The sequence below is a fragment of the Gnatocerus cornutus genome, chromosome 2 (assembly GCF_029298725.1).
Source record: "Gnatocerus cornutus isolate USDA-ARS CGAHR chromosome 2, icGnaCorn1.1, whole genome shotgun sequence".
In the NCBI taxonomy this organism is placed as follows: domain Eukaryota; kingdom Metazoa; phylum Arthropoda; class Insecta; order Coleoptera; family Tenebrionidae; genus Gnatocerus; species Gnatocerus cornutus.
Window position 1 is genome coordinate 6,249,734 of NC_142234.1, and position 22,645 is coordinate 6,272,378.

Sequence of the window (22,645 nt, forward strand, 5' to 3'; positions counted from 1 at the left end):
ATTCACGGAAATTAAATTAATAAAACTGTAAATTATTGCACAAAGTTAAAAACGATAGAAATATTTATTACAACTTCTTCCAATAGCAATGCTAAACTTCGATATTAATACACGAACTCCAGGCTTTGGTATTGACTTGTTTGAGAATTGTTTTCAAAGATGACCCCGGACCACATTCAAAAGTCCTTGGAAAATATTCGTTTTGATCTCTTTCATAAACAACATGCAGCAACTGTTCCCACTTCACCGGCTTAACAATCTGCAATTCAATTAGTATTGTTTTAAGACTACAACTGTTTTACCTGTTTGGGCAGCATCCTTCTAATTTGTTCCGCATTTTGGTACCTTTTACCATCAATATTAGAGTACACACTAATTGCAGGTTCATGTATTTCAGTTTTCTGCAGAGCTTTCTTAAAAGGTTCCACAGCAGGTAACATTAAATCAGAATGGAATCCTCCACTAACGGGTAATTTTTTAACTCTTCTAAGATTAAATTGTTTTGCGTTCTTTTCGAGATAGTCTAACGCCTGGAACAACCACGGTAATAAAATTATTCGCAGAAGAATAGAGATAATTACTGATGTACTTCCAGCTACTACTTTACAATGGGGATACAAATAATTAGCTATCCTACATTCTGGAAATAAGTCGCCTTTTTCAACAGCCCATGCTTTTGCTTTAAGACATGCTTGGTTCAGTTTGGAGTCAGGACCATACATTACAGTTACCATTCCTCCAGGGTTTGCTTCACTAGCTAATTGCATTGCCTCTCCTCTGATTTTTACAAGTTGTAGAGCTGGAAACAAGGTGTTGAATTTTAATACCTTTGAAACTAATTCCTACCTCTTTCAAATCCAATCGCCCCTGCAAACACTAGCGCCGTGATTTCCCCTATACTAAACCCAGCAGTCCCCACACAGTTGATAACAGCGTTAGGTCTCTCCTCTTTTAAACGTTCTATCGCCGCCAAGGAAGTGACCATGATAGCTGGCTGCGAATATTGTGTTTGATCTAACATCTCCTTTGGACCTTCTTGGCATATTTTCAATAAGTCATACTGCAGGATATAATTAGCCAATTCAAATAAATCTTGGACCATAGGAAACTTCATTAATTCTTTCGTCATTCCCACAAACTGACTCCCTTGGCCAGGAAATAATATAATAGAAGTGTCTCTAGGGTCTGCTTTGGATTTTTGGGCAAAATATTCTCCTTGCTTTCTGATTTTGGTTCCCTCACGATACGGTAGAGTAGCCCACTGTTGTTGTGTATTTTTCACAGAAGCATCTTCAAAAGACGCAGCGTCGTCCAACAATTTTTTTAACGGAGATTCTTTGGGTTTGTTATCATCGGTAACCTTTAGAGATGTATGAAACCGTCTTACAGCTGCAAAAGTAACAAATTCCAAATCACTTGAGAAGCTCTTTCTAAGACGTTTAGACACCAATTTGTAGAAATTCATGATTTTAAAAACTCGGCACTTTTAAACTTAACCTAAACTGTGACAGACATCAAAAAGCTAGGTTATGAAAGTCATCTGTCAACTTCACGTGTTGGAAAAATAACAATTTTTTATTCAGGTTTAGTGCAGTCTTGGCTAAAATAAATTGCGAGTGTCGTTACAAAAAATATTCCAGGGTTGTCTCTATAATTTTTTCGTGGTGCTATTAGGTTCAAGACGGTGGAATAATAAAACTAAGAAATGACTAATGCTCAAGACCCCTCAATAAATCCTGATGAGGATCTTTATTATTTTGAAACTGATCATTTGGCATTAAGAGGAAACAAAGATTACAGTGAAGTACTTAAAAACTTACTCGTTTTATGTGCTCAGAGGAAACAAGCAATCAAGGTAAAGAATTGTTTCAACTTTTGTTTAAACTTACTTTTTTATTGCTAAAATTTTCCAGGATTATAACAAGGCCGTTGAACTGAAAAGGGAGGCTCTTGAAGATCCTGCTAAAGTATTAGAAAAAATTATTAAAGGAGAATCATTGGGAATGCCAGACATGCACCACATACCAGAAGTACAATCTCTTTATAAAAGTACACATTTAAATATTTAAATTTTAGCTGCCAGCTATTGACTGGACGAAGTACGATGTTAAAATACCAGAAGAAGATTTGAAACTTATTTATTCAACAGGTAGTGAACCTAAGAAGAAACATGCTAGTCCTAAGAAGCAGGTCCAAATTTCCCATGGAGTAAGTCCACTATTTATTATTGTCTAAGTACTCACTAATTGTTCTAGAAATGGACCCCTGAAGAACAGAAGCGCTTAGAAGAGCTTCTACAAGTTTACCCCCCTGAACCTATTGAACTAAGGAGGTACAAGAAGATAGCAGATGCCCTAGGTAACACCACACATTAATTTCAAAGTTTCAATTAATGTTTTCAGGAAATAGAACCATTCAACAAGTTTCCAGTAGAGTACAAAAATATTTCATGAAATTGTACAAAGCTGGACTACCTATTCCAGGCCGAATTCCAAAATATGCACTAAAGCACAAGGTGTTAAATGAAGTCTTTTGTACCTTTGTCACTATGAATTTTATTTTAGAAAACGTCCCTTCATAAACACCAGCGACACAACCATTATCTTTTCAAACCCACGACTTTTTTCCCAGATTTATGTGTGCCTGTTGTGATGAACGATTTGGACAACGCCCCTGGACCAAGTTCAAAACCGCCTGAAGAAGCACAACCTTCTTTTAGTTCAAACTATTTAATACAGTCGGGATATCACGAAGAAAGCGACGGTTTACCACAAAAGACCCAAACAGAGCTACAATTGGACTTCTTAAAAAGAATCAAAAAAGCCAAAATCAAAGAAGAGGAACAAGGTTCAGATTTATACCACCACATTGGATTTAAGGTGTGTCCTTGTTTTGTTAAAAAATGTTTAAAAGTTTTGTTTTAGTGCGATTATTGCTCTGAAGAACCAATCGTTGGTACAAGGTGGCACTGTAACACGTGTACAACTGAATCTATTGATTTTTGTACAGACTGTGTTTTGAACCAAATGTATTCAGATAACTGTCATCCACTAACTCATACTATAGTTACATTCAGTGATAAGGAAATGAGTTATTTCAGTGATTCTGAGTCTAATGCTGGGAGTGGCATCGCGAAAAACGACAGTAGTGACTCTAGTGATAGTGAATTTGAGACTGAAGAAGGGAACGATGAAAGTTATGAAAGAACTAAAGATCAAGTGATGGCAAACGGGATTTCAGAGAGTCAGGAAGACGATAGAATGAATGATGGTAGTTTAATACCAAAATTAGAATTTGAGAGTTATAACGAAAGCGAGGAATTATACAACACTAGTCTAGGATCAGATTTGTTTACTGAAATCGATAATATCTCCTACAATTACTTGCATTCAAACTTGCTGTTTGACAAAGAGTAAAAAAGTCTTGTGAAAAAGTGAGTGAATTTCTAAATATACTTTGATTTTGAACTAGTCTCATTTCACATTTTTAAAGATAAAATAATAAGTACAACTAACATGTTTATATTTATTGAAGACATTTGACTTGGATTCATACGAAAATAAATAAATACTCTCTGTTTTCAACAAAAATATGTATAGGTATTGTAGATTCGTTAAACTTTAGTCTTGGTGAGTGGCTGGAGGCACTACTTGGAACAATATCTGTATGAATTTTGTAAATCGGTCTGGAACAAAATCTTCAGTAAAAGAAAAATCATCGAGGAAAGCTTACCCATCAGAGCATCTGGGCAGTTTTTCTTGTAGATGAACCAGTAATATATAGCAACACCCACTAAAATAAACGCTAGCGCGAACAAATATTTAGGGGAGGGATCAGTTACGATGGGCGTGACGCTCAGATAAATTGCTATTAACAACACGAAGACAACAATCCATGTTGGTACCTGAAACAGCACGTAAATTAAAAGTAGTGTTTTAAGAAATGTCGTACTCTGTATGGTCTGTGCGCATTTTTCATCGTCTTCCTTAGAACCAAAAGCGATACGAATGCTAAACCATAAAAAAGCCAAATGAGGAAGCTGGCAAATTCGATCAGTTCAACTATATCGCCTACAACTATAAAAAGGAACGTTACGACTCCCTGAAGAACCACTGCTGGGGATGGTGTTAGTCGCTTGAAGTGAACAAACGACAAACTTTGAACCATTAAACCATCCTGACCAGCAACGTAGCATACTCTACAATGGAGATAAAAATGAGGCAAACAAGAGTTGAGAAATACCTTGTTACTCCAAACTGGATGCTTAAAGCGCATCCGAAAGTGGCCAAAGCGACTCCTATAGGTATAAGGAATGATAGAGGCCCCAGAGCGCGTTCTCCAAATGTTACAGCAACCGCTTTTGCATTCATCATTTCAGGTACAGATAATACAGTCATGTAAGCCATGTTCATAAAAACGTACAAAGCTGTAACGATCGGAACACTAATTGCGATACTTCTTGGGATATTTCTACAAAAAACTTGAGTAAGCTTAGTAGTAGTAAAGGCTGTTAACTTACACTTCCGGGCGTTTTATCTCTTCCGTGACGATGGTTACAACAGACCTGTAAAAAAGTACTAAAGATTTCGATTTCTCTCTGAAGATTATTTTGTTTTTATTACCATCCATCATACGCCCATAACCCGCTATAAAACGCAAGTGCTATGCTTTTCGGTGAGTACTTCGTGCCTTCAAAACCTTTGCTTAAATTGGCAGTGTTCCCTAGAATCAAAAACTATAATATTATGTGAAAAAAAATTGGTAGCAACCTTTGTATATCTCGTAGACACCCCCAAAAATAACAACAAGACAAGCAAAAATTTTAAAACCGCCAAAAATGTTCTGAACCTTGACGTAACACTTCACGCTAGTAACGTTAATGTAAGTAATAACACCTGAAATCTAAAGACATTAATAGAAATATATGAAGAATGACATTACCTAGAGCCATGATTGCAACAAGTTTAATAACTTGTTCAGTATCTGCCCATGCTCGCACACATAATACGTCTAAAATTGGTTGGCACAGGTACTCGGAAAAAGTTAAAATGATAACAGCAACTTCTGCAGGTCTGATTATAAAAATCATGACCCATGAATAAATGAATGATGGCAGTTTTCCCCAGAATTTATGTAACGGGCCGAATGAGTCCATATAATAAGCGTATTCAGCTCCTGATCGAGGTATTACTGTTCCTAATTCCGCGAAACATAAGGCTCCTGAAAAAATGATGTATGTAAAGAAAATTGTGCTAATATTTGTGGCTACCTAGAAGAGAGATGATGCCACATACTGTCCAGACAACTAGGCACATTCCTACAGAACCGGAGTGTTCCAGGGCAGAAGCTGGAGATACGAAAATTCCTGAACCTATCATCACTGCTAGGATTAGATTTATGGCGGAAAAGAGCCCCAATTCTCGTTTAAGTTGGACGCCTTTGGAGTTGCCATCGCCATTCGAAGATTTTATTGCTCCTGAATTTAAAGTAGTCAGATTTTGATTTATTACCAAATTTCAACGTAAAAAAATTATTAGGAGTATTTTTTTGTATTGTTGGAGAAGTTCCAACAAAAATTGCTTGAAAAAAAACTTAATGAATTATACCAACTATTGATTTATTAAACAACTATTAAATTATTATAAACAAATTATAACCTAAAACTATGAGAATAAAAATAAAAAATGTAAAGTGGACATTTGCATATAAAAAAATAGATAACTTAATTATTATTTCTTAACAGTGTAAAATTGTATTCAAATCTAATTGGAAGTTTAATTGAGTCGCTCACATGCAAACTCTGACGTTTTCCAACGAACCCGAAAATTTTATTAGTATTTTAAAAATTATTGTTATTAATTCGTTGTATTTTAAAAACAGATACGCGCTCGTAACGTATAAATTTTTTTGCTATAAAATGATGAATGGTTTCAACGCTTTTTTATTGCTGCGAAAATTAGGACAGATGTCGGAGTTTGATGCTTTTAAGCGACTTGTTTTCTCACAATCATAGTAAATATAATTTAACTAAACTCTAATTTATTTTAAGACTGTGTATGTACATCGCTAGTGTGAGAATATGAGTTATTTTTCGAAGGATAAAAATAAATAAATCAATAATTTGTGGCAATGTTAAAAATCGATATTTTTCTCACCGTACAGTTTATAGAAATTTCTTTTTAAAGGCTGCATGGCTTTAAAATCCCCAAAAGAAATAATTAACGTTGAAAAATGTTTTCACTTCGGATCTTGTTAAATTCGACGCTCAATTAAAAGAAAATTTGTGGGTGTACACATTGTGCCGCGCTTCCAGATGAGAGCAGTGCACACCTCCGTTTCCATGACTCCACGCATGCGATATAAAAAAATTGAAGAATAACAATAAGGAAGGAATATTAACTTCTAATAATATAAAAGTTGATAATATTTATACTTAAATTGTTTAATGTTATTTGGTTCAAATTGATTTTCATGATAAACTCCTACTTTGCCGCAATAATAAATGTCCTGACAATGAGGACATTTGTACATACAGGTTGTTTGAGTATTACTAGTTATTAGTTAATAGACATTTTAATTATCATTGTCGAGCGCTAGAGATCTTGTTACCCAAAGTCCTCAAGAAAGAACCCGCCGATTTTGAAACTGTTTTAGCGAACAGCAAGACCGCTTCATAATTAACACGCATATTACGTGTCTTTTTGCCCACAGGAAAATTGCAGTAATTATCCTCCCCAAATAACAAACAATTAATGATGATTATTCCCTACCGAAAAGCGACAATAATCAACCAAAAAATCTATTGGTGCCTATTAGTTACATAGTGTTAACTTTTAAATAAACGAAGCGAAAAAAACCTATCTGAACTTGAACAAAGAAAAATTGAATTTGCAATAAGTAGTGTAACGATAATAACTACGAATTTCCTTATCTTTGACAATCTAGGAATGATTCCATTGTAAAATACTCTATCGTCGCCAAAAGTGTTATTATTTTAAATTCGACAGCAAAAATATTGAACACTCTGTATGTAATCTTCGTTTTTAAAAAAGATTAGTTTAATCAGTTTTTATATCCCGAGTGCATGCCAAATACGCAAATATTCAAGGATGGCATGCAAGAGGGATAAATCGAGGACTATTTCCCGAAGAGAATTTTATTTTGAATGAATTGCCAACATAATCGCCAAACTGCTGTAAGAAAAGTTGCACAAGGAATTTAGAATAAGATTCGACCTAAGTATTTAAAGTTAATTAATTATAAGTATTATTGTTCAAATGCTAATTTAAAATGAAACGTCAAAAATATTCACGCAAAGCACTTGTGCAAATACCCAAATATTGCACTAGTGCTTAAATATTCGCTGATATTCTTCGTTGCTAGGTCATTTGTGCCAAATTCTGTAATGTGATTGGTTGAAATTTTTTGAGGGAAATAGTCAATGATAAGTGACGATTTATAGAAATATTTTATCTATACTTGTATATCTATATATCTGTACTTGAATTTTTACTTTGTATGATCCAACATTCTCATCAGTCATTATTAAATCGTTTTACTTTCCTTTATCTTTATCATAAAACTAATTTGGAAATAGGAGTTTATGAAAAAATTATCTTTTTATATGGCATTGGTAGGAATATAAACTTCTTAGTTATCCAATTCCTAGTTCATCAACAATCTTAGTTTTTATTTTAATTTTCTAAGACGTTTTTTAGTCAAATTCTCACAACTAAAAAAAACACTTTGACCTAAAAAACCTTAACTTGAAATGTTCAAAATTATATTTAACTGCTCGTTTATTTCCAAAATCTAAATGTTATCCTAAATTAAAATGAAAACTCCACATATGTATTTATGTTTTATACTAAACTAATTTTTAAACGGCAACAAACAGATTTTTTTAATTTCAACTTTCAGCAACCAAGCTAAAATTACTTAACTTACCAGACATTATTACGATTAAAGTATTTAACTAATATCACAAGTAACACACTCTTTCACACCAATCATCGAATTAACGACACCCCGACATCAATTTTCAATTAGGTGAAAACTAGTATCTGTAATATCTTGTTTAATTTTCAAGAGATAACATTGAAGCTCGACGCGGGACTATGTTTGTTCACGTCTGGATGCCTTAACATTATTCTTTTTGTAAACGAAATAGATTAGTTCACACTGCACACACTGCTAGTCCAAAATTGTCACTAAAAGAAAATGGAAAGATTTTTCTCCATGAGTACTCCCAATATGTTCATCACGTGTAACAGCTCTATTAAATTAACTGATAAAACTGTAGTCTGTTTTATGTAGATGAATTTCAAGCAACCGTATGGGAAAAATATTGATGACCTTATTGTTTGGTACTGCAACCTTGCAGTTATTAAACTTTTTTATTTTTGCAAGTAATGGATCTTACATTAATAAATTTTACATACATTTACGGTTCATTTCGTTTTTATAAATACAGATAGATGCATTAATTTCTACGCTTTGCGTGAAAATATTCTTAAATGAGTAAACTTGGTCACATTACAATTTAAACCACGATTTCTCGTCTCTATTAGTAATTGCAGTCAATTAGTACATAAAAGATTGTTAAATTTGTGTCTTCCTTTTGCATTGACTTTCATGTAACTAGTGCTCTGCGTAGTTAATAAATTAAATAATTATTTATTTGATGTTGTTTAAATAAGGTCAAGCGGGGCAGTTCTCGCAATGCAGTGTTTACAATCTCTGTGATAACAGTTTTGTAATTAAATCGCCGATAGAAGATTAAAATTAGATCGAGGCAAACAAATCTGTGGATATTTCTTTCAATTGTTTGCTTATTGATGTTGAACGCACCGACAAAGACCTGGCGCATCCACCATTTTTCACCGTCTCGCTTTTAGCACGAGTTGGAAAATTTGAATGAGGAAAAACGCAATTTTGGCGCAGTTTTTTTTTTAAATTACATTTTTCTGAACTCTCTGAACGGGTTTAGATGTCTGGAAATAATGAAACGTTAAGAAACAAGCAATAAAAATTTATTTTTGTAAAGCAATAATATGTACATAGACGACATATAAAAATACTTTTTTCCACTGGCTATTTTGATTGATTGCTTTTCACAGCAAAAGTGTTATTTCGTTAATTTATTATACTATTTGAAATACTGTTATCTTCTGATAAACATAAAATTGACAACCAGTTACGAAATTATAAGTCATTCATTAAACTAAATGAAAACAAAGTTCACTGAAAAAACTCAAAGAAAAGTCAGCTAACTAAAAACATAGAAATAAAGTCACGCTCATGTCATTTGATGATCTTGGTGAAATTCTCACACTCCTTCTGACACTTCTGACAATTCATCGTGGATTTCCTGCAACCAAAACAGTTATTTTTGTATTCAAAAAGCGACTTTCATACTTGATAATTTTTAATAGATTTTCACTTTCTAATGTCTTTGAGTGCAGGGAATCTTGTAAGGAATCTATAATGGAATCTTTTTCTCTTAGCTGCATTTTCAGTTCATTGATAGTTTCTTCCAACGCCTCAAACATTGCCTGAAATCCCAATCTTATTTTTTTGCAGAACCACAAGTGTTACCTACTCTTGATTCTTCATTTGTCTCTGAATAAATGGGAGGTTCATTCAGACAAAAAAAATCTTGGATTTCTTGCAACTCCATCAACGCCGGAGTTGTAATAATCGCGTTCACCAAAGTCTGCAATCCACTCACTCTCTCTTCTAAAAATAGAGGGTCAAAATTATTCTTTAGCCACCGTTTTCTGGGCAACAGCTGCACAATTTGTGAATGAGAGCTCCTAATTCTATTACACAGTCTAACAAAATCTGTGTAACGACGGAAGACGTACCAACAATCTCCTGTGATTTTATTCTCAATTCTTAGTTTATACACCTAAAATGGGGATTCTTCATTTAGCACAGTTAATATGGAAGTTATACCGTAAATCGCGCTCTCTCTTCCATTATTTCATAGCCCACAATCGGAATTTGCACATTTTCAAAATTGAGATCACCATTACAAGATAAAAAATTGGCATTTTCTTCTGGAATGGAACTGTCTTGTACCAAAGTCGAGTTAGAAGCATTGGTAGACGTGGAATACTGGAAGTTGCGATATCTGAAACGTTCTCATGACTCCTTGAAGACTTTTTCAATAAATTTACCTTAGTGGCTCTGAAAGGTACTCTTCTGAGTCTGTGGTGACAGCTTCTTCTGCTGCTTCACAGCTGATTTCACTACTGTTACTTTTTAAAGGGTGTGTAATTTCCTGCACTTCAAGTTTATCGAGTTGTTCACTAATATCAGTATTTTGCTGGTCACCCATTGTTTAAAAATAGGAAACAACACTAATCATAACCTTAAAATGTATGTTTAAAATTCAAGAATGATACCACTTTGGTGAGCAATTATTACAAATGTAGAAGTTAACTGTGAACGAAGTCACTCGTTGCAAGGGAATTCAAATGGAACATATTAAGTATGTAGAGCACAAACAACAAAAGACAACACAAAGTCACTTAACCTTAAAACAAACAGCTGATTTTTGTCAAAGTGACAAGTAAGTGATTTAAGTCGGTGTGACTTGAGTCTAAACTAGTTTTTGTAATAAACTGTAAAGGAATTATTTCATTAGAGCTTAGCTGTGTCAAATCGTAAATTTCGTGTTTAGTAGCACAGAACCATTATAACTAATTTAAAACAGCAATTAAACAAATAATTTATTAGGTACAAAAGTATGAACAGTAAACTTCTGATTTTTGGACTAAAAACGGCTTTGGGGCTCATTTTTCTTTTTCATGATTCCTAAACTGTTCTGTAATACTGAGCTGAAGGGTTTGCAGCGTGTTTGATTGGATGCAGCTGCGTATTTTCTCGAAAAAGCGTAAATAATGATAGACGTTGTGGCTAAAACAAAAGTACTTAATTAAAAAACAACGGTCTAATTCGTCTGGAAACTCATTATGTCACCTTGAAATAATTAATTTGCTTAATTTTTGCATCTGTCAAGTAGGACAACTTTTCAAGGCTACTATAAAACACCTTATACAGTTGAATCTCGATAATTCGAATTCCAAAGGACCGAGTAGTTGATTTAGGGAAGGTTAGGAGTTTTTAAATCTTATTTTTTCAAAGAAGTTCGGACTACGGAAAAAATAAAAGTCAAATATAAGTATAGGACAATAAGTTACAAGAAAAATTTGTTTTAATGAGTAGTAAATTCGCAGGTTTTGTTCGAATTATTTAAAGGACCGAGCATTTAGTTCGAATAATCGGAAAATTTGAATTATCGAGAGTCGACTGTAGTTATTAAACCAAAAAAAAAACGACAAATTTTAAGAACCAGTTAATTTTTACTTACATCATCACTAGTATGGGTCCTAAAAGCTCATGTACTGACAACAAATGATGAATATACGCTCTGGAATACTTGGTACATGACAAACATTCACACCCGACGAGTATCGGCTGAAAATCATCCACATACCTAAAAACAAATTCAATTAAATTTCCGATCGATTAGATCAACGAGTTCTACTTTATATCCCTGAGATTGATCTCATAAGTGTTTGTTTGATCTGTAATTTCAATAGAAAACGTCATCGCAGCTGATCTCTCAGTAAGAATATGGCAATAAGAAGTGTCAAACAGATCAATCCCCAACTCCACCAAATTGATTATATTCACAGGGTTCCAGCAACCTTGCACTAAGCGGAGTTTCTCTTGCGGAATTTTGTTCTAAAAGTTTTATTATCGTAAAAAAAATTTAAAGAAGAAATTTACCAAAATGCATCTAACTACAGGCTCTATTTCAGTGAATTCTAGAAATTCAGCTTCTGGTCCATTATTATGAAGGCCATCTATTAAAAAACCATCTACATCTTTCATGTCCTCCAGCATGAAACTAATGAAATTTTCTCTAGATAAGGTTTTATACCCCCCAACTATAGGTGCAATAACAAATGAATGTTTCAACTTTTCTGAATTTCTGTGTCTCTCTAAACATTCTTTATAAAAGATTTTCGTATTATTGACTGATTTTGAAATGCGTTTTTCTGAACTACTGACGTTTGTGTCGCCATCAGAGAGAAGAACGTAAATGTCAGGTTCAAAAGACTCCACCACGTCCATGTAACTTTTCGCGTCATAATACACTTTTCCATTTTTTGTCCATATTGGGACTTTCAACGAGGAATGGTGGCCCTGTTTTGTAATGTTACAAGGGTCCTGTAGAGTTAAACAAGACAGGCTGTCTTTACCACCTAGAAAAAATCTAAATGAACTATTGACCATTGATTCAAATTATTACCAATAAAACTAGATATTGACCCCTCATAATACTGCATGGCTTCTTTAAAAGTGTGCATACCAGCTAACGGAATTTGAAGAATCTGAGGCTTGCTGCTAACCAACTTGAAAACTTCATGTGTGATGTGTGGAATTTGACCACCCTGCATAAAATTCCTTAAAAAATCATCTCAAACCATAGGTACTTACTTGTGTGTGGAGCATAACAGCGGGAGTCTTTATAACAACTGAAGGCTTTGCTTCAATCTCTGAAAGAGACCCCACACGCTGGGAGCATTTGGTAAAAGTTTCAACGTAAAATTTCATGATAAGTTTATTTTAAATCCGTGTCGAGAAAATTGGTAAATGCAGTTCAATAAACTAAAATTACTTCCAGTTATTAGTTCGTGACAAATAAAATAATCATGACATTCAAAAATACAAAAAACACGTGAAGTTAACCTAGCAAAACAAATGGGCGGCTTTTAATTCGAAATGTACAAATATAATGGTACACTTGTGGGTGCACTTTCGCGTAGAATTTAAGTGATGAGGCTTTAATTTAAGATTTTTGAAACTACACCGCCAAAATTTTCTGGAATTTATTTTTAATCACGTTGCCAAACGTCAAACTCATTATTTATTACAAATTCCACCGATGTTGTGAAGAGCTTTAGCAGAGAGGCTTGATGCTATTGGTCAATTAGGTACTCATAAATTTAAAAAAGCTGGCGCGATAATATGTAATTCTATTGAAATTAGAGGTAAGAGAAGTAAAATAATGTTGTTACTCTAAAAAGTAAATCAATAAAGACAATAAAATTTTATGATATTGTCATTTTGTAAATTAGCAGATGCTAATTATCAAATAGATATTTGATTATATTTTTAATGCTGCTTCACAAGCCAAGTGGAAATCCCGTAACGGGAACGTCAAAACAAGAAATCTTGTGAGGTTATGTTTGATTGATTGTTTTGTGATTTGGCGGGCACTTCAGGCACTCGGTAAAATTGTGCAGCGACTAATAAAGAATGTAAGTTGAAAATGATAATAAAACAGCTCTTGTGACTTCTAATTTATTTGGGTACAGTAAAATGGAGTCAGCTAATGAATTAGAGCTTCATGAACGCGTTACGGAACTTGTTAATGATGAAGAAAATATTGTAAGTTGAATACTTTCCTCGGCTGATAATGCACCACTGCATTTTGTAGGTTACCATTGAATCTCTTATGAATGAATTTAAAATTTCCAAAAATAAAGCTTTACAGCTTTTGCAAGGGGTTGTCTGTAGGTATAAGGATGGAAAGTTGGGCTCTTTGTATGTTACATATTTATTATACGGTTCTCTGAAAAATGGAAAAGGTATTAGTCTTTCCCTAGTTAAAGAGGAAGACTTGGATTCCAGAAAATGCCTGTTTGATGACATTTCTTCTGAGACTATTTATAGCGTCCAAAAAGGGAAAAACCTTGAAGTTAAAATGATTGCATTAACAAACTCTGCTTGTGGAAAGCGGTAAAATCACTTTCTCTTGCTTTTAATCGTTAAAATGTGTTTTTCTTTAGCTATAACCTTGTAAGCAAAAATTCAGTCAAAAGAAATATCAAAACTAAAAGATTACCAGTGGTACAGACAGACTCTAAGAACAAACAGAATGTAGCGTCTACTATAAGCTCAAGTTCAGGCAGCAAAGAGAGTTCTAAAACAAATGGGGCTACAAATGCAAAACCTCAGTCTTCACAACAAAATAAGGTATATAGAATATTACCTATTCTTTGATGTATATTTATGATATGTATAACATTTTTTTTAGTCAAAGCAGGGTGGTCTTGCCAACTTTTTTGCACAAGCAACAACCAAACCCAAGTCCAATAACAAAGTTGAAGAAAAAACTGGAAACATAAATGATGGTACAGAAAAAAGTCTTGAAAAAGAGGAATCCCCTAACAAAAAGAAAGATGCAGATATTGAAAACAAAGTAACTATCAAGGAAAAAAATGAAGATAAACAAAGCCAAAATACTCAAATGGAGAAATCAGTTAAAGACGACCAAGTAAATCCCAAGAAAAGAAAGAAGGAGAACAAGAGCAAGGGACCTAATAAGAAACGCAAGAGAATTCAGCAAATTTGCGACTCTGATAGTGATGGTAAACAGGATTCAATGAGTTATCTTATGTTTTAACATGTTATTTCAGATATATTTGATGATAATGAACATGAGGATATCATTGATTTATCAGAAGAAGAAACACCATCTTCTGCACCTGTTACAAAGTCTGTTCCAGTCCCCAAAAACAAAAAAAGAAAAGCTGTTGATAAAACTTATGAAGATGAAGAAGGATTCATTGGTAATTTCCATGAAGAAAAGTTCTTGGAAATATTTATTTTTATTTTAGTAACGACCACAGAGTACATTTATGAAACTGCGTCAGATGAAGATAAAGAGCCCGTTAAACAAAAAAAAGTAGAAGTTTTATCAGAAAAGAGAAATGAAAAAGTAAAGTCACCACCAGCTGAAGCAAAACCTGTGAAAGGAAAAGGAAAAGGAAATAAGAAGGCCCCTGTAAGCGGAAAGCAGCCCACTCTTATGAGTTTTTTTAAGAAGTCTTAGTTTTATTTTTTGCACGTTATTTAATAAATTTTTTAGTATCTAAAATTATTTATGAATGTACTTAATGTACTTAAAAAAATTACATTAAATCAGAAATTACTTCTCTGATCAAACGCAAATCTGCATCATACTAATAAAACTTGTACCTATGTTTGGTTGCCTAAAACGAAAAAACTGATTGACGTTTTGTTCAACATAACCTAACAATTCTTTTCTGGTTATAACCTATGCTTTCCTTTGGGTGCACAAGCACAAAAACTACGCTTATTTATTAGTAACAATCGCAAAATAGTTTTAAAGTGCTGTTCTGTCTAAGTACACATTAAAAATGCCATACAAATACATCGGAAAAACAACCGACTTCAAAGGAAAATCTCTCTGGGAAATCGTAGGGAACCTGAAAAATTTCGGCGTTGGACGTATAGTAGTCAGGAGCATGCAGGAAAGATATCCAGAACCATCTTATTCCAGGATCCTGAAGGTTGAACCATTGGCATGCCCAGAAAACCTAACCATGGATGTACTTATCACTTTTTTTTAACTGAATTTAGAATAACTCATTACATTTTAGAACCAAAGAAAAGTACGTGTTCTCGTTGAACGAACATTCAGAGGGAAAACTTTTCCAGAACCCGTAACTGTAGAATCAACCAGCTATAAAACAGATTACAGATTGTTACCCAAGGATGAAGAAGAAAGCTATTGTAAAAGGACCTTTGAAAAAAAAGAAAAACCCATTTTACCAAAGTATATGGATTTTCCTCCATTGATGAAGGAATTTTTGTTAAGAGAGAAAAAATTAAAAGGCGAGGATTTAAAACAGGACTTAAAACTGGAGATTGTGTATAATAAGCCAAAAACAGGTAAATATAGGATAGCAGAAGATGGGGAGACGCCGACCAAAGTAATTGAGGTGAATATAAACAAAATACCAGATTTAAGTATGTATAAAAATATAAAAGTTTCCACTTAACGGAAAACTGTAAAATGTTGTAGAGTTACGCAATGTATAAAACCTTATCAATTATTTTCTTTGATTTTTTACACGTTATAATAATTGAGAAGTTTGTGAACTCGTAATAAAAACAGTGATTAATTAGATAATAATTTATTGTTATAAATTACATTTTAAGGAAAAATATCACATGGATAATTACCTTCCACTAGGTAATCTACAAAATTTTAAATTAAACGGAATAAGTTAACTATTATTAGTACTACGAATAAACGGCATTTCTGCAGTTACACCTTTAATACCTTTGTGTAACTTGCCGGATCCAGTCTAAGTAGTGTGCAACTTTTACGTAAACTCCCGGAACTCCTACTTGTCCACATCCTATACCCCAACTGACAACTCCAACAACCTGCCAAGTACCTCCTCGTTCACAAACCATTGGTCCACCGCCATCACCTTTACAAGCATCTTTGCCTTCTTCACCACCGGCACAGACAAATCCAGGATGGAGTTTAAAGTCATATCCCAATCTAGTCTGTTGTAATTGCCTTTGGCATTGGCCATGGTTTACAATAGGGACATCAACTTCTTTGAGTATGTTTTGGTATTTGCCGAAATCGCCAAAAGCGTCTTTACCCCAACCAGTAGTCCAACATCTACTGCCAGTGTAGTCGTCGTGCAGACTGGGAAGACAGGCGGGACTGATATGGGGGTGTTTAGTCCAATCGACTGGTTTATCCATTTTCAAAATGGCCAAGTCATTGTAAAGAGTGCCTGCGTAAAATTCAGGATGAACGTGGACTGAAGCAATGTCGCGTTCGATGTAGGGGTAGAATTCCACGTCGTGGTTGACGTCCCATTCTCCCAATCGCACACGCAGGTCGAATCCAGTGTACCTGTTAAAGAAGTATAAAGACTTGTTTTTAGAAGCGGTTTTAAATCTTACGTTTTCACACAATGGGCTGCTGTTATTATATGCAAGGAATCGATGAGGGTGCCTCCACAGACATAAACACTCTCCTTAGGATCCTTTTTCAGGATCGCCACCTGCCATGGGTATTCACCAAATTCACTATCTCCATCGACATAAACAGGATTCTTGATGCGACCATTAATACCTTGGGAATGTCGCGTACCGCACTGTCTATGCCCAGGAACGGATAGTTGTGGTACATGTGGACGTAAAGGACGCTTACAGCAAACATGTCGAGGGCCACAAGTGGAAGGACGACCATAGTAAGCTTGACGCTGCAATTAAACACATTTTATAACATCGCCCTTCGGTGGTGAATTTTTAAAAACCCCACTTTACCTTCGTCGGGTTCTGTTTGCTCGTTTCTGTCATAGTCACGTCACGTTTTTTTCTACTGGATGGGAATTTAATGGGAGTGGAAACGGATACGCTTTTACCGCGTCTGGAATTGAGGTTTTCGGTGGTATCTGAGTACGAGTCGTCAATATTTTTATTAGAGTTGCCTCCATACAAATTTTGACCATCATCGTATTGTTGTTGGTACTGATCTAACAAACTGTTACCATCAACAATGTCTGTGTGGTTTTCGTAAGCCCTCCCACGGAAATAACTACCGTGACTGCCACCGTAATTTTGTGGGTCGTCATAGTACGACAATGGAGGACCATGGTCATGGTGGGGTGGCGAGGAATAGTACTCATGACCATGGGGGTAATCGTGGGAACTAGGAGGACCACTATAATCAGCAGAGGGTCCGCCGTACTCAACAGGAGGTCCGCTGTATTCAGCAGGAGGTCCGCTATACTCAACTTGAGGATCGTAATGATAATCGTGATGTGGAGGACCATGAACCACTGGAGCCCCATGATGTATATCAATTGGACCATGAGATGGACGCGTGTGATAATAATGCAAATTATGGTGATGCGGTTTGTGATAATGGAAATGTTTATGTTTATTGAAGACCAGATTTTTCTTGTACGAAAACAAATCGTGGAATTTATGAACCAAGTAGTTGTTGGGTGTTACGTGGAGGTTCACGAAAGGTTTTAGAACTTTTTCACCGTAGTCATCTTTTGTGACTTGTAAAGAAATCAACGGATTTACTGATACTAAGCCGAGATTAATTCCCTGACCACCGATTGTTCCACCGTAAGGATTTGGGTAAGGATTAGGACCATAAGGGTTGATGGGATATCCACCGCCTCCTTGATTAGGTAAACCAAATGAAACGCCAAAAGTTGGTTTCACTTTCTTATTGTTGTTGTTGTTGGTATATGTCCCGTATGATTGTCGCTGGAAAATTGGAGGCTCTTTAAAACGGGTTATTCTGATTGTTACGTCTGTTATGGTCACTTTACAAGAATTTAGTTATTTAGTGGTGGGACGGCGCGGCGGATAGAGGCAAAGGATGTGTAAGTCGTTGTCTTCCAATTATTTTGCACGTTTAGTGCATTAAGCACGAAGGAATTTAGTATTGGCACAAGTAGATTTTTTAGTCTCACACTGCACCATTTACTTATTTCTCATATAAACTCTCACCACTTAGAAGGTGTTAAATTCGTTTTTAGACATATATAATTAAATGTAATTTACTTACTGGTTCGATCTTGGCTTTGTCGTCTGATTTCTCCTCCTCAGATGTGTCACGCTTCTTAATACTCTTAGTTGCGTTTTCATCCTTATTCAGTTCTGTTTCAGTTAAGTTAACTGCTTTGGGTACTCTAACAACTGTCATTGTTCCATTTCCGTCAGTTATGACCCTCTCTTCCTCAGCTTCAATATCAGTTTTCAAATTCCTGGGATCTAAAGGTAGATACAGATCATCTTTCCTGCCAATGATATCATGTGATGGACATTGATCATACGGGACACAAACGCAGTCATAATTCTCAGCTTTGCTAGACTCCAAACCCTGGTACTTATCAGCATAACTACTTTGAAGGTAGTTCGAATGAATGGAATTTCCTCCTCCCAAATTCAATTCTTTCTTATAAAGTCCGGAAGATCCGTATGAGCCAACTGAAGCACCAAAGCTTCCAAAGTTTTCAGTAACAGGCTTAATACTGTCGAAGAAGCCATTGCTGGCACTACCACCCCCGTAACTGGCAATAGTTTGTCCACCATATGATCCACCGAAGTTTGATCCTCCAATTGTTAATCCGCTACCTCCAAAGTGCGTAACGCTTGGATTGTAAGTCGACGTGAGAGGGCTAAATCCAGAAGTAGAAATTCCACTTGGTTTGATGAAGCTAGAGCCTTCAGTTTCGATCAAGGTGCTTCCGAAACTGGAAGAAATCGCAGCAGCGCTGGCCGCAGGAACGGGATTTACAACTAGTGAAGGTTTCCCAATTTTATCCGCGTTGTGGTGAAAATGATGATGGACGTGTTGTTGAAGTCCTCCTGATTGACCAGCTCCTTGGGCTGTCACCACCACTTCAACTTTTTTATCTTTGTGGCCGTGCGAAATGCTTTCAAAAGCGTAAGGATTTTCTGGTTCAATCGGTTGAATGATCGATGGAGGTTTGCCAATAAAATCATGGCTTTCGTAAATTTCGTGTTCGTTTAAAAATGGTTTTCCTGGAGGACCATAGAATGGTTTGGTCGGTGGTGGTAGTGGTGGTCCATAACCGCGTCTTGGGGGTTTATATGGAGCATATCCCAGTTTTCCGGGAGGCCCGAATTTGTTTGGAGGACCTCCAGGACCTGGAGGAAATGGTACTGGTTTAGGTGGTCCATAAATGCCACGAGAAGGACCCCCCTTGATGGGGATTGTTGGGATGGGTCGACCCACTGGGTTAATTGCAACAGGTTGGGCATAAATTAGTTCTTCTGGAGCAATGTAAGGACGCTTGCCTTGGATATCCTCCTCGCACTAGAATGATCGCAGTAAAAATTTTGCACCAAAAAAATTGACATAAATTTACCTGGACAAGACCTAAGTAACACAGACGGTCTTTTATTATATTTCTGGCTTCAGCGTCGTCCCCTTTTTGTATAGCTTCTTGTACGTTAGGATCGCTATAAACTTCATCAAAACCGTCGACATTTCTTCCTTGTCGAGTTGATGTAAGTATTTGGTCTACAATTTTTTCTGTTTCTGTTGAATTTGATTGAGTGAGAGATTCAATGAGTTCACTGGCTACTCCTGCTAAATCTACAGGTTTTTGCTCAACTTGTTTGTCATTTTGATCACCCCAAGACCATCCATTTTCTTCAGCGGCACAAAGGCCAAACATTGCCATGCAGGCAATGGCAAGTCTGAGTCGCATATCTAGAAAACGGTAATTAATTTAATTACTGCAAGAAAGTTCTGCGGAGAAAAGTGAAATTTGCTTGACGCCTCTGTATTTTATGAATTTGCACGTTACTGTGGGTGGTGCTTCTTTTGGAAGAAGTAGGTTATCGCTTTTACTTTCCTTTCTATCAAATATTCACGAAATAAAAGTAGATGATGTCATGTTTGGTTGTAAACAATCGTAACATCAACTCTAGTTCTAGTAGTGGAACTAAAAACGATTCAAGAATCTCATTAGCAAGTGTTTAATAAATTAAGTTAATCGGTGACACAGTTTCTGGAGAAAACAATTATCTAGTCTTTTTCCTCGGAAATAAAACAATGGTACTACCCAACTTCCTTTGAAACCCGAGTGAAAGTGAGTGAGACAATTTACGGCTGTGAAAGATGCACTCCTTACACTACTTTCCCAGTCTTACGGTCACGGCCACGAGTTCATTACCGTAACAAAATGTTTATTTTCAAAGAATTACAATTACACGTGTGGCACAATAATTTTTTACTGTGCGTCCAGCTATCATTTTGGAAAGTACAAATTGTGCAATGACAAGAAAATTATTACATTGGCCTTAGCATTATTGTTGCATTTTATACTTACAATGTAATGGTATAGAATTATTTAAGGAAGTAACGTAAAAAAATGAAATTAAAAACACCGACATTGGCATCGTTAAAATTGTATTATTAGTTTTATTTAATGATAACGATTGAACTAAATTAACAAAGAAAGGAACTCACCTGAGCACAAATCACTTTTCCTTTTGATAACACTGCACTTCAAATGAAGAGGTTCTTCTCGCCGATTAAGCTTTTTATATGTCCCTCCTTAACGTGGGCACCACTTTCTATCTCACCACAGAAAATACACCTTAAGTCGCTTTTACAAGATATAGTGAGTAATCGAAAGCTGCATTCGCCTTTTATATTCGTTAGCAAAGACGAAAAATGTCTTTAAGAAGGGGATGATTGCAACAAAGTTTTTAGGAATTGGTAGGGCAACACGGATCTTAATGCTTGCCGGATATGGCAATTTCTTAAAGATATCAAGATTGGTAACGGTTTCTCAAAAATGTTGGCTAATTTAAAACTGTAATTCAATTTTTCAAACCTAAATTGACGAGGTATTTTGAAGTAAAAGCAATCAACTTAGAAATTCCAGGAATATAAATCTAAAAAAGGAAAATGATACGAGAAATTCGAAGTCAGAAGAAGCTTGGAAATCTGAAAAATTGAAGAAATTCCATGGAATTAGAAAAATGGAAGAATTTAAAAAAATCAGATTGGATAGGATAATCAGGATTAGTAGAATGTCAAGCTTTATTTTCCGACGAGAATGTTTTAAAGGATATGAAAATATTAGAGAGAATGTGCTGAAATCGATAGGTCTGATTGTAATAAACCTAAAAAAATTGAAATAAATTCAAGAGAAAAAAATGTTTAAGAATTTTGTAAGTAATTGAAGAGTACAAGTTTTAAAGGGTCCATACTAAGCGCCAAAAATTATTTTCGGTTGCAAAATTTCAAATAATTTTTTTTTATAAAGTAGCGATTTAAATTTTATAGAATGCTTTTGTTATATCCATAGCTAAATGTTACTGTACTCATATAATAAATATGCAATTTCAGTTATTAGTTGTTAGTACCGTATACGTAGTTTTATATAGTACTATAGTATATATAGTACTATAGTATATATAGTACTATAGTATATATAGTACCGTATATGTAGTTTTATTTGAATATTTTTACTCTTCAATTTTAAAAATTGCGAAAACATGTCTACAAAATGTATGGCGATTAACTGGTTCGGTTTTTCAGAGTTTTTTTTATGCAAAACTCCCGCCCAGCTGTTAAAAAACGAGCCAAGTTTGTCAAAAAAAAATAAAATTTGTTTGTTACGTAATAATGAATGAAATAAAATCCTGCATGGATTATAGGAGGGAACAAGAAATTTTTTGACGGGTTGTAAAAAATTTGTTTTGTGTATTTTAAGGGTCTTACACAATAATACCCATATAGGAATCGATTATCCTGCTTGTTCGATTTTCCGGCCGGGTAGTCGACGCTCTACTGTATTCTCAAAGTTTTAAATTAAATCTTAGTACACTTTTTAAGAGTTTTCATACATACATACCGCCAATTAGAACTTTTTTTAAGGGCTCCAAAAATATAACGAAACTTTTTGTTGCCTATTTAATGTATGTAGGTCAAGATGTTAGGACCCGAGTTGCATGATTGTTAGCGGAATTTCATATTGCATAATAATATATTTCGGACAAGATCATGTGATGACGTTATTTTAAGGACAGGGAATCCCTGCTAATAAAAAATCTCTTCAGGTAACAAGCCTACGAAATTTGTTATTACAAACGCCAGATAACAATAGCAAATGAATGAAAAGTATTTGCAGCAATATGTGTCAAAGAAAGTGTTCTTTATACTTAATCCAGTATCCCACACGTATTAAGAAAAAATGAGAAAACTCATAAATCTTGAAGATATGGC

The 22,645-nt window shown here is 35.0% G+C and overlaps 8 protein-coding genes across 9 annotated transcripts; 3 read left to right on the plus strand and 5 right to left on the minus strand.

Moving 5' to 3' along the window:
* Nucleotides 1–45: 45 nt before the first annotated feature.
* Nucleotides 46–1,576, minus strand: beg (malonyl-CoA-acyl carrier protein transacylase beg). Its single transcript, XM_088050488.1, has 4 exons — nt 847–1,576; nt 582–799; nt 303–530; nt 46–259 (listed from the first exon to the last, which is right to left on the minus strand). The coding sequence occupies exons 1-4, from the start codon at nt 1,463–1,465 to the stop codon at nt 92–94; spliced, it is 1,233 nt and encodes a 410-aa protein (XP_087906614.1). The 5' UTR covers nt 1,466–1,576; the 3' UTR covers nt 46–91.
* Nucleotides 1,536–3,471, plus strand: Atac1 (Ada2a-containing complex component 1). The gene is made up of 8 exons (XM_088050487.1): nt 1,536–1,583; nt 1,641–1,855; nt 1,914–2,030; nt 2,077–2,208; nt 2,256–2,358; nt 2,403–2,515; nt 2,565–2,879; nt 2,925–3,471. Exons 2-8 carry the CDS (start codon nt 1,706–1,708, stop codon nt 3,414–3,416), a joined length of 1,422 nt encoding a protein of 473 aa, XP_087906613.1. The 5' UTR covers nt 1,536–1,583; nt 1,641–1,705; the 3' UTR covers nt 3,417–3,471.
* A 34-nt stretch (nt 3,472–3,505) lies between these two features.
* LOC148178313 (b(0,+)-type amino acid transporter 1-like) lies at nt 3,506–8,293 on the minus strand. Its single transcript, XM_088050486.1, has 10 exons — nt 7,948–8,293; nt 5,270–5,476; nt 4,942–5,220; nt 4,770–4,895; nt 4,623–4,722; nt 4,520–4,564; nt 4,243–4,470; nt 3,952–4,198; nt 3,733–3,904; nt 3,506–3,685 (listed from the first exon to the last, which is right to left on the minus strand). Exons 1-10 carry the CDS (start codon nt 7,952–7,954, stop codon nt 3,621–3,623), a joined length of 1,476 nt encoding a protein of 491 aa, XP_087906612.1. The 5' UTR covers nt 7,955–8,293; the 3' UTR covers nt 3,506–3,620.
* A 723-nt stretch (nt 8,294–9,016) lies between these two features.
* Nucleotides 9,017–10,630, minus strand: Snx16 (sorting nexin 16). The gene is made up of 6 exons (XM_088050463.1): nt 10,432–10,630; nt 10,182–10,375; nt 9,958–10,135; nt 9,602–9,910; nt 9,418–9,554; nt 9,017–9,370 (listed from the first exon to the last, which is right to left on the minus strand). The coding sequence occupies exons 2-6, from the start codon at nt 10,340–10,342 to the stop codon at nt 9,304–9,306; spliced, it is 852 nt and encodes a 283-aa protein (XP_087906589.1). The 5' UTR covers nt 10,343–10,375; nt 10,432–10,630; the 3' UTR covers nt 9,017–9,303.
* A 93-nt stretch (nt 10,631–10,723) lies between these two features.
* LOC148178315 (queuine tRNA-ribosyltransferase accessory subunit 2) lies at nt 10,724–12,996 on the minus strand. Its single transcript, XM_088050462.1, has 6 exons — nt 12,514–12,996; nt 12,326–12,467; nt 11,800–12,278; nt 11,555–11,754; nt 11,378–11,503; nt 10,724–10,923 (listed from the first exon to the last, which is right to left on the minus strand). Exons 1-6 carry the CDS (start codon nt 12,628–12,630, stop codon nt 10,800–10,802), a joined length of 1,188 nt encoding a protein of 395 aa, XP_087906588.1. The 5' UTR covers nt 12,631–12,996; the 3' UTR covers nt 10,724–10,799.
* A 192-nt stretch (nt 12,997–13,188) lies between these two features.
* On the plus strand, nt 13,189–14,924 carry LOC148178316 (uncharacterized). Of its 2 annotated transcripts, XM_088050459.1 has the most exons (7): nt 13,190–13,337; nt 13,395–13,467; nt 13,517–13,818; nt 13,869–14,055; nt 14,117–14,450; nt 14,499–14,651; nt 14,700–14,924. In XM_088050459.1, exons 2-7 carry the CDS (start codon nt 13,399–13,401, stop codon nt 14,912–14,914), a joined length of 1,260 nt encoding a protein of 419 aa, XP_087906585.1. In that variant the 5' UTR covers nt 13,190–13,337; nt 13,395–13,398; the 3' UTR covers nt 14,915–14,924. The 2 variants fall into 2 exon arrangements, with proteins under 2 accessions (XP_087906586.1, XP_087906585.1); XM_088050460.1 differs by having other exon boundaries at nt 13,189–13,467.
* A 145-nt stretch (nt 14,925–15,069) lies between these two features.
* mRpS34 (mitochondrial ribosomal protein S34) lies at nt 15,070–15,941 on the plus strand. The gene is made up of 2 exons (XM_088050464.1): nt 15,070–15,434; nt 15,486–15,941. Exons 1-2 carry the CDS (start codon nt 15,243–15,245, stop codon nt 15,885–15,887), a joined length of 594 nt encoding a protein of 197 aa, XP_087906590.1. The 5' UTR covers nt 15,070–15,242; the 3' UTR covers nt 15,888–15,941.
* A 65-nt stretch (nt 15,942–16,006) lies between these two features.
* Nucleotides 16,007–21,040, minus strand: LOC148178318 (uncharacterized). The gene is made up of 6 exons (XM_088050465.1): nt 20,879–21,040; nt 19,770–20,116; nt 18,443–19,717; nt 17,182–18,138; nt 16,816–17,117; nt 16,007–16,765 (listed from the first exon to the last, which is right to left on the minus strand). The coding sequence occupies exons 2-6, from the start codon at nt 20,112–20,114 to the stop codon at nt 16,165–16,167; spliced, it is 3,480 nt and encodes a 1,159-aa protein (XP_087906591.1). The 5' UTR covers nt 20,115–20,116; nt 20,879–21,040; the 3' UTR covers nt 16,007–16,164.
* Nucleotides 21,041–22,645: the final 1,605 nt, after the last annotated feature.

What these genes read in the sequence shown, in the direction of transcription:
- mRpS34 (XM_088050464.1), top strand. Translation starts at nt 15,243, where the DNA reads ATGCCATACAAATACATCGGAAAAACAACCGACTTCAAAGGAAAATCT. An exon ending in CAGAAAACCTAACCATGGAT is followed by an intron (nt 15,435 to 15,485) that starts GTACTTATCACT and finishes ATTACATTTTAG; the next exon opens with AACCAAAGAAAAGTACGTGT.
- LOC148178318 (XM_088050465.1), bottom strand. Translation starts at nt 20,114, where the DNA reads ATGCGACTCAGACTTGCCATTGCCTGCATGGCAATGTTTGGCCTTTGT. An exon ending in GCAAACAGAACCCGACGAAG is followed by an intron (nt 17,118 to 17,181) that starts GTAAAGTGGGGT and finishes GTTTAATTGCAG; the next exon opens with CGTCAAGCTTACTATGGTCG. An exon ending in GCAGCCCATTGTGTGAAAAC is followed by an intron (nt 16,766 to 16,815) that starts GTAAGATTTAAA and finishes CTTCTTTAACAG; the next exon opens with GTACACTGGATTCGACCTGC.
- beg (XM_088050488.1), bottom strand. Translation starts at nt 1,465, where the DNA reads ATGAATTTCTACAAATTGGTGTCTAAACGTCTTAGAAAGAGCTTCTCA. An exon ending in GGCGATTGGATTTGAAAGAG is followed by an intron (nt 800 to 846) that starts GTAGGAATTAGT and finishes CCTTGTTTCCAG; the next exon opens with CTCTACAACTTGTAAAAATC. An exon ending in TAGTAGCTGGAAGTACATCA is followed by an intron (nt 531 to 581) that starts GTAATTATCTCT and finishes TGGTTGTTCCAG; the next exon opens with GCGTTAGACTATCTCGAAAA.
- LOC148178315 (XM_088050462.1), bottom strand. Translation starts at nt 12,630, where the DNA reads ATGAAATTTTACGTTGAAACTTTTACCAAATGCTCCCAGCGTGTGGGG. An exon ending in CTGTTATGCTCCACACACAA is followed by an intron (nt 12,468 to 12,513) that starts GTAAGTACCTAT and finishes AATTTTATGCAG; the next exon opens with GGTGGTCAAATTCCACACAT. An exon ending in GTCAATATCTAGTTTTATTG is followed by an intron (nt 12,279 to 12,325) that starts GTAATAATTTGA and finishes GATTTTTTCTAG; the next exon opens with GTGGTAAAGACAGCCTGTCT.
- LOC148178313 (XM_088050486.1), bottom strand. An exon ending in TGTCTACGAGATATACAAAG is followed by an intron (nt 4,723 to 4,769) that starts GTTGCTACCAAT and finishes TTTTGATTCTAG; the next exon opens with GGAACACTGCCAATTTAAGC. An exon ending in ATGCGCACAGACCATACAGA is followed by an intron (nt 3,905 to 3,951) that starts GTACGACATTTC and finishes GTGCTGTTTCAG; the next exon opens with GTACCAACATGGATTGTTGT.
- Snx16 (XM_088050463.1), bottom strand. Translation starts at nt 10,342, where the DNA reads ATGGGTGACCAGCAAAATACTGATATTAGTGAACAACTCGATAAACTT. An exon ending in AGACAAATGAAGAATCAAGA is followed by an intron (nt 9,555 to 9,601) that starts GTAGGTAACACT and finishes TTGGGATTTCAG; the next exon opens with GCAATGTTTGAGGCGTTGGA. An exon ending in AATCTATTAAAAATTATCAA is followed by an intron (nt 9,371 to 9,417) that starts GTATGAAAGTCG and finishes TTTTGGTTGCAG; the next exon opens with GAAATCCACGATGAATTGTC.
- LOC148178316 (XM_088050460.1), top strand. Translation starts at nt 13,399, where the DNA reads ATGGAGTCAGCTAATGAATTAGAGCTTCATGAACGCGTTACGGAACTT. An exon ending in AACTCTGCTTGTGGAAAGCG is followed by an intron (nt 13,819 to 13,868) that starts GTAAAATCACTT and finishes GTTTTTCTTTAG; the next exon opens with CTATAACCTTGTAAGCAAAA. An exon ending in TTGCGACTCTGATAGTGATG is followed by an intron (nt 14,451 to 14,498) that starts GTAAACAGGATT and finishes ATGTTATTTCAG; the next exon opens with ATATATTTGATGATAATGAA.
- Atac1 (XM_088050487.1), top strand. Translation starts at nt 1,706, where the DNA reads ATGACTAATGCTCAAGACCCCTCAATAAATCCTGATGAGGATCTTTAT. An exon ending in AGGTCCAAATTTCCCATGGA is followed by an intron (nt 2,209 to 2,255) that starts GTAAGTCCACTA and finishes TAATTGTTCTAG; the next exon opens with AAATGGACCCCTGAAGAACA. An exon ending in ACCACCACATTGGATTTAAG is followed by an intron (nt 2,880 to 2,924) that starts GTGTGTCCTTGT and finishes GTTTTGTTTTAG; the next exon opens with TGCGATTATTGCTCTGAAGA.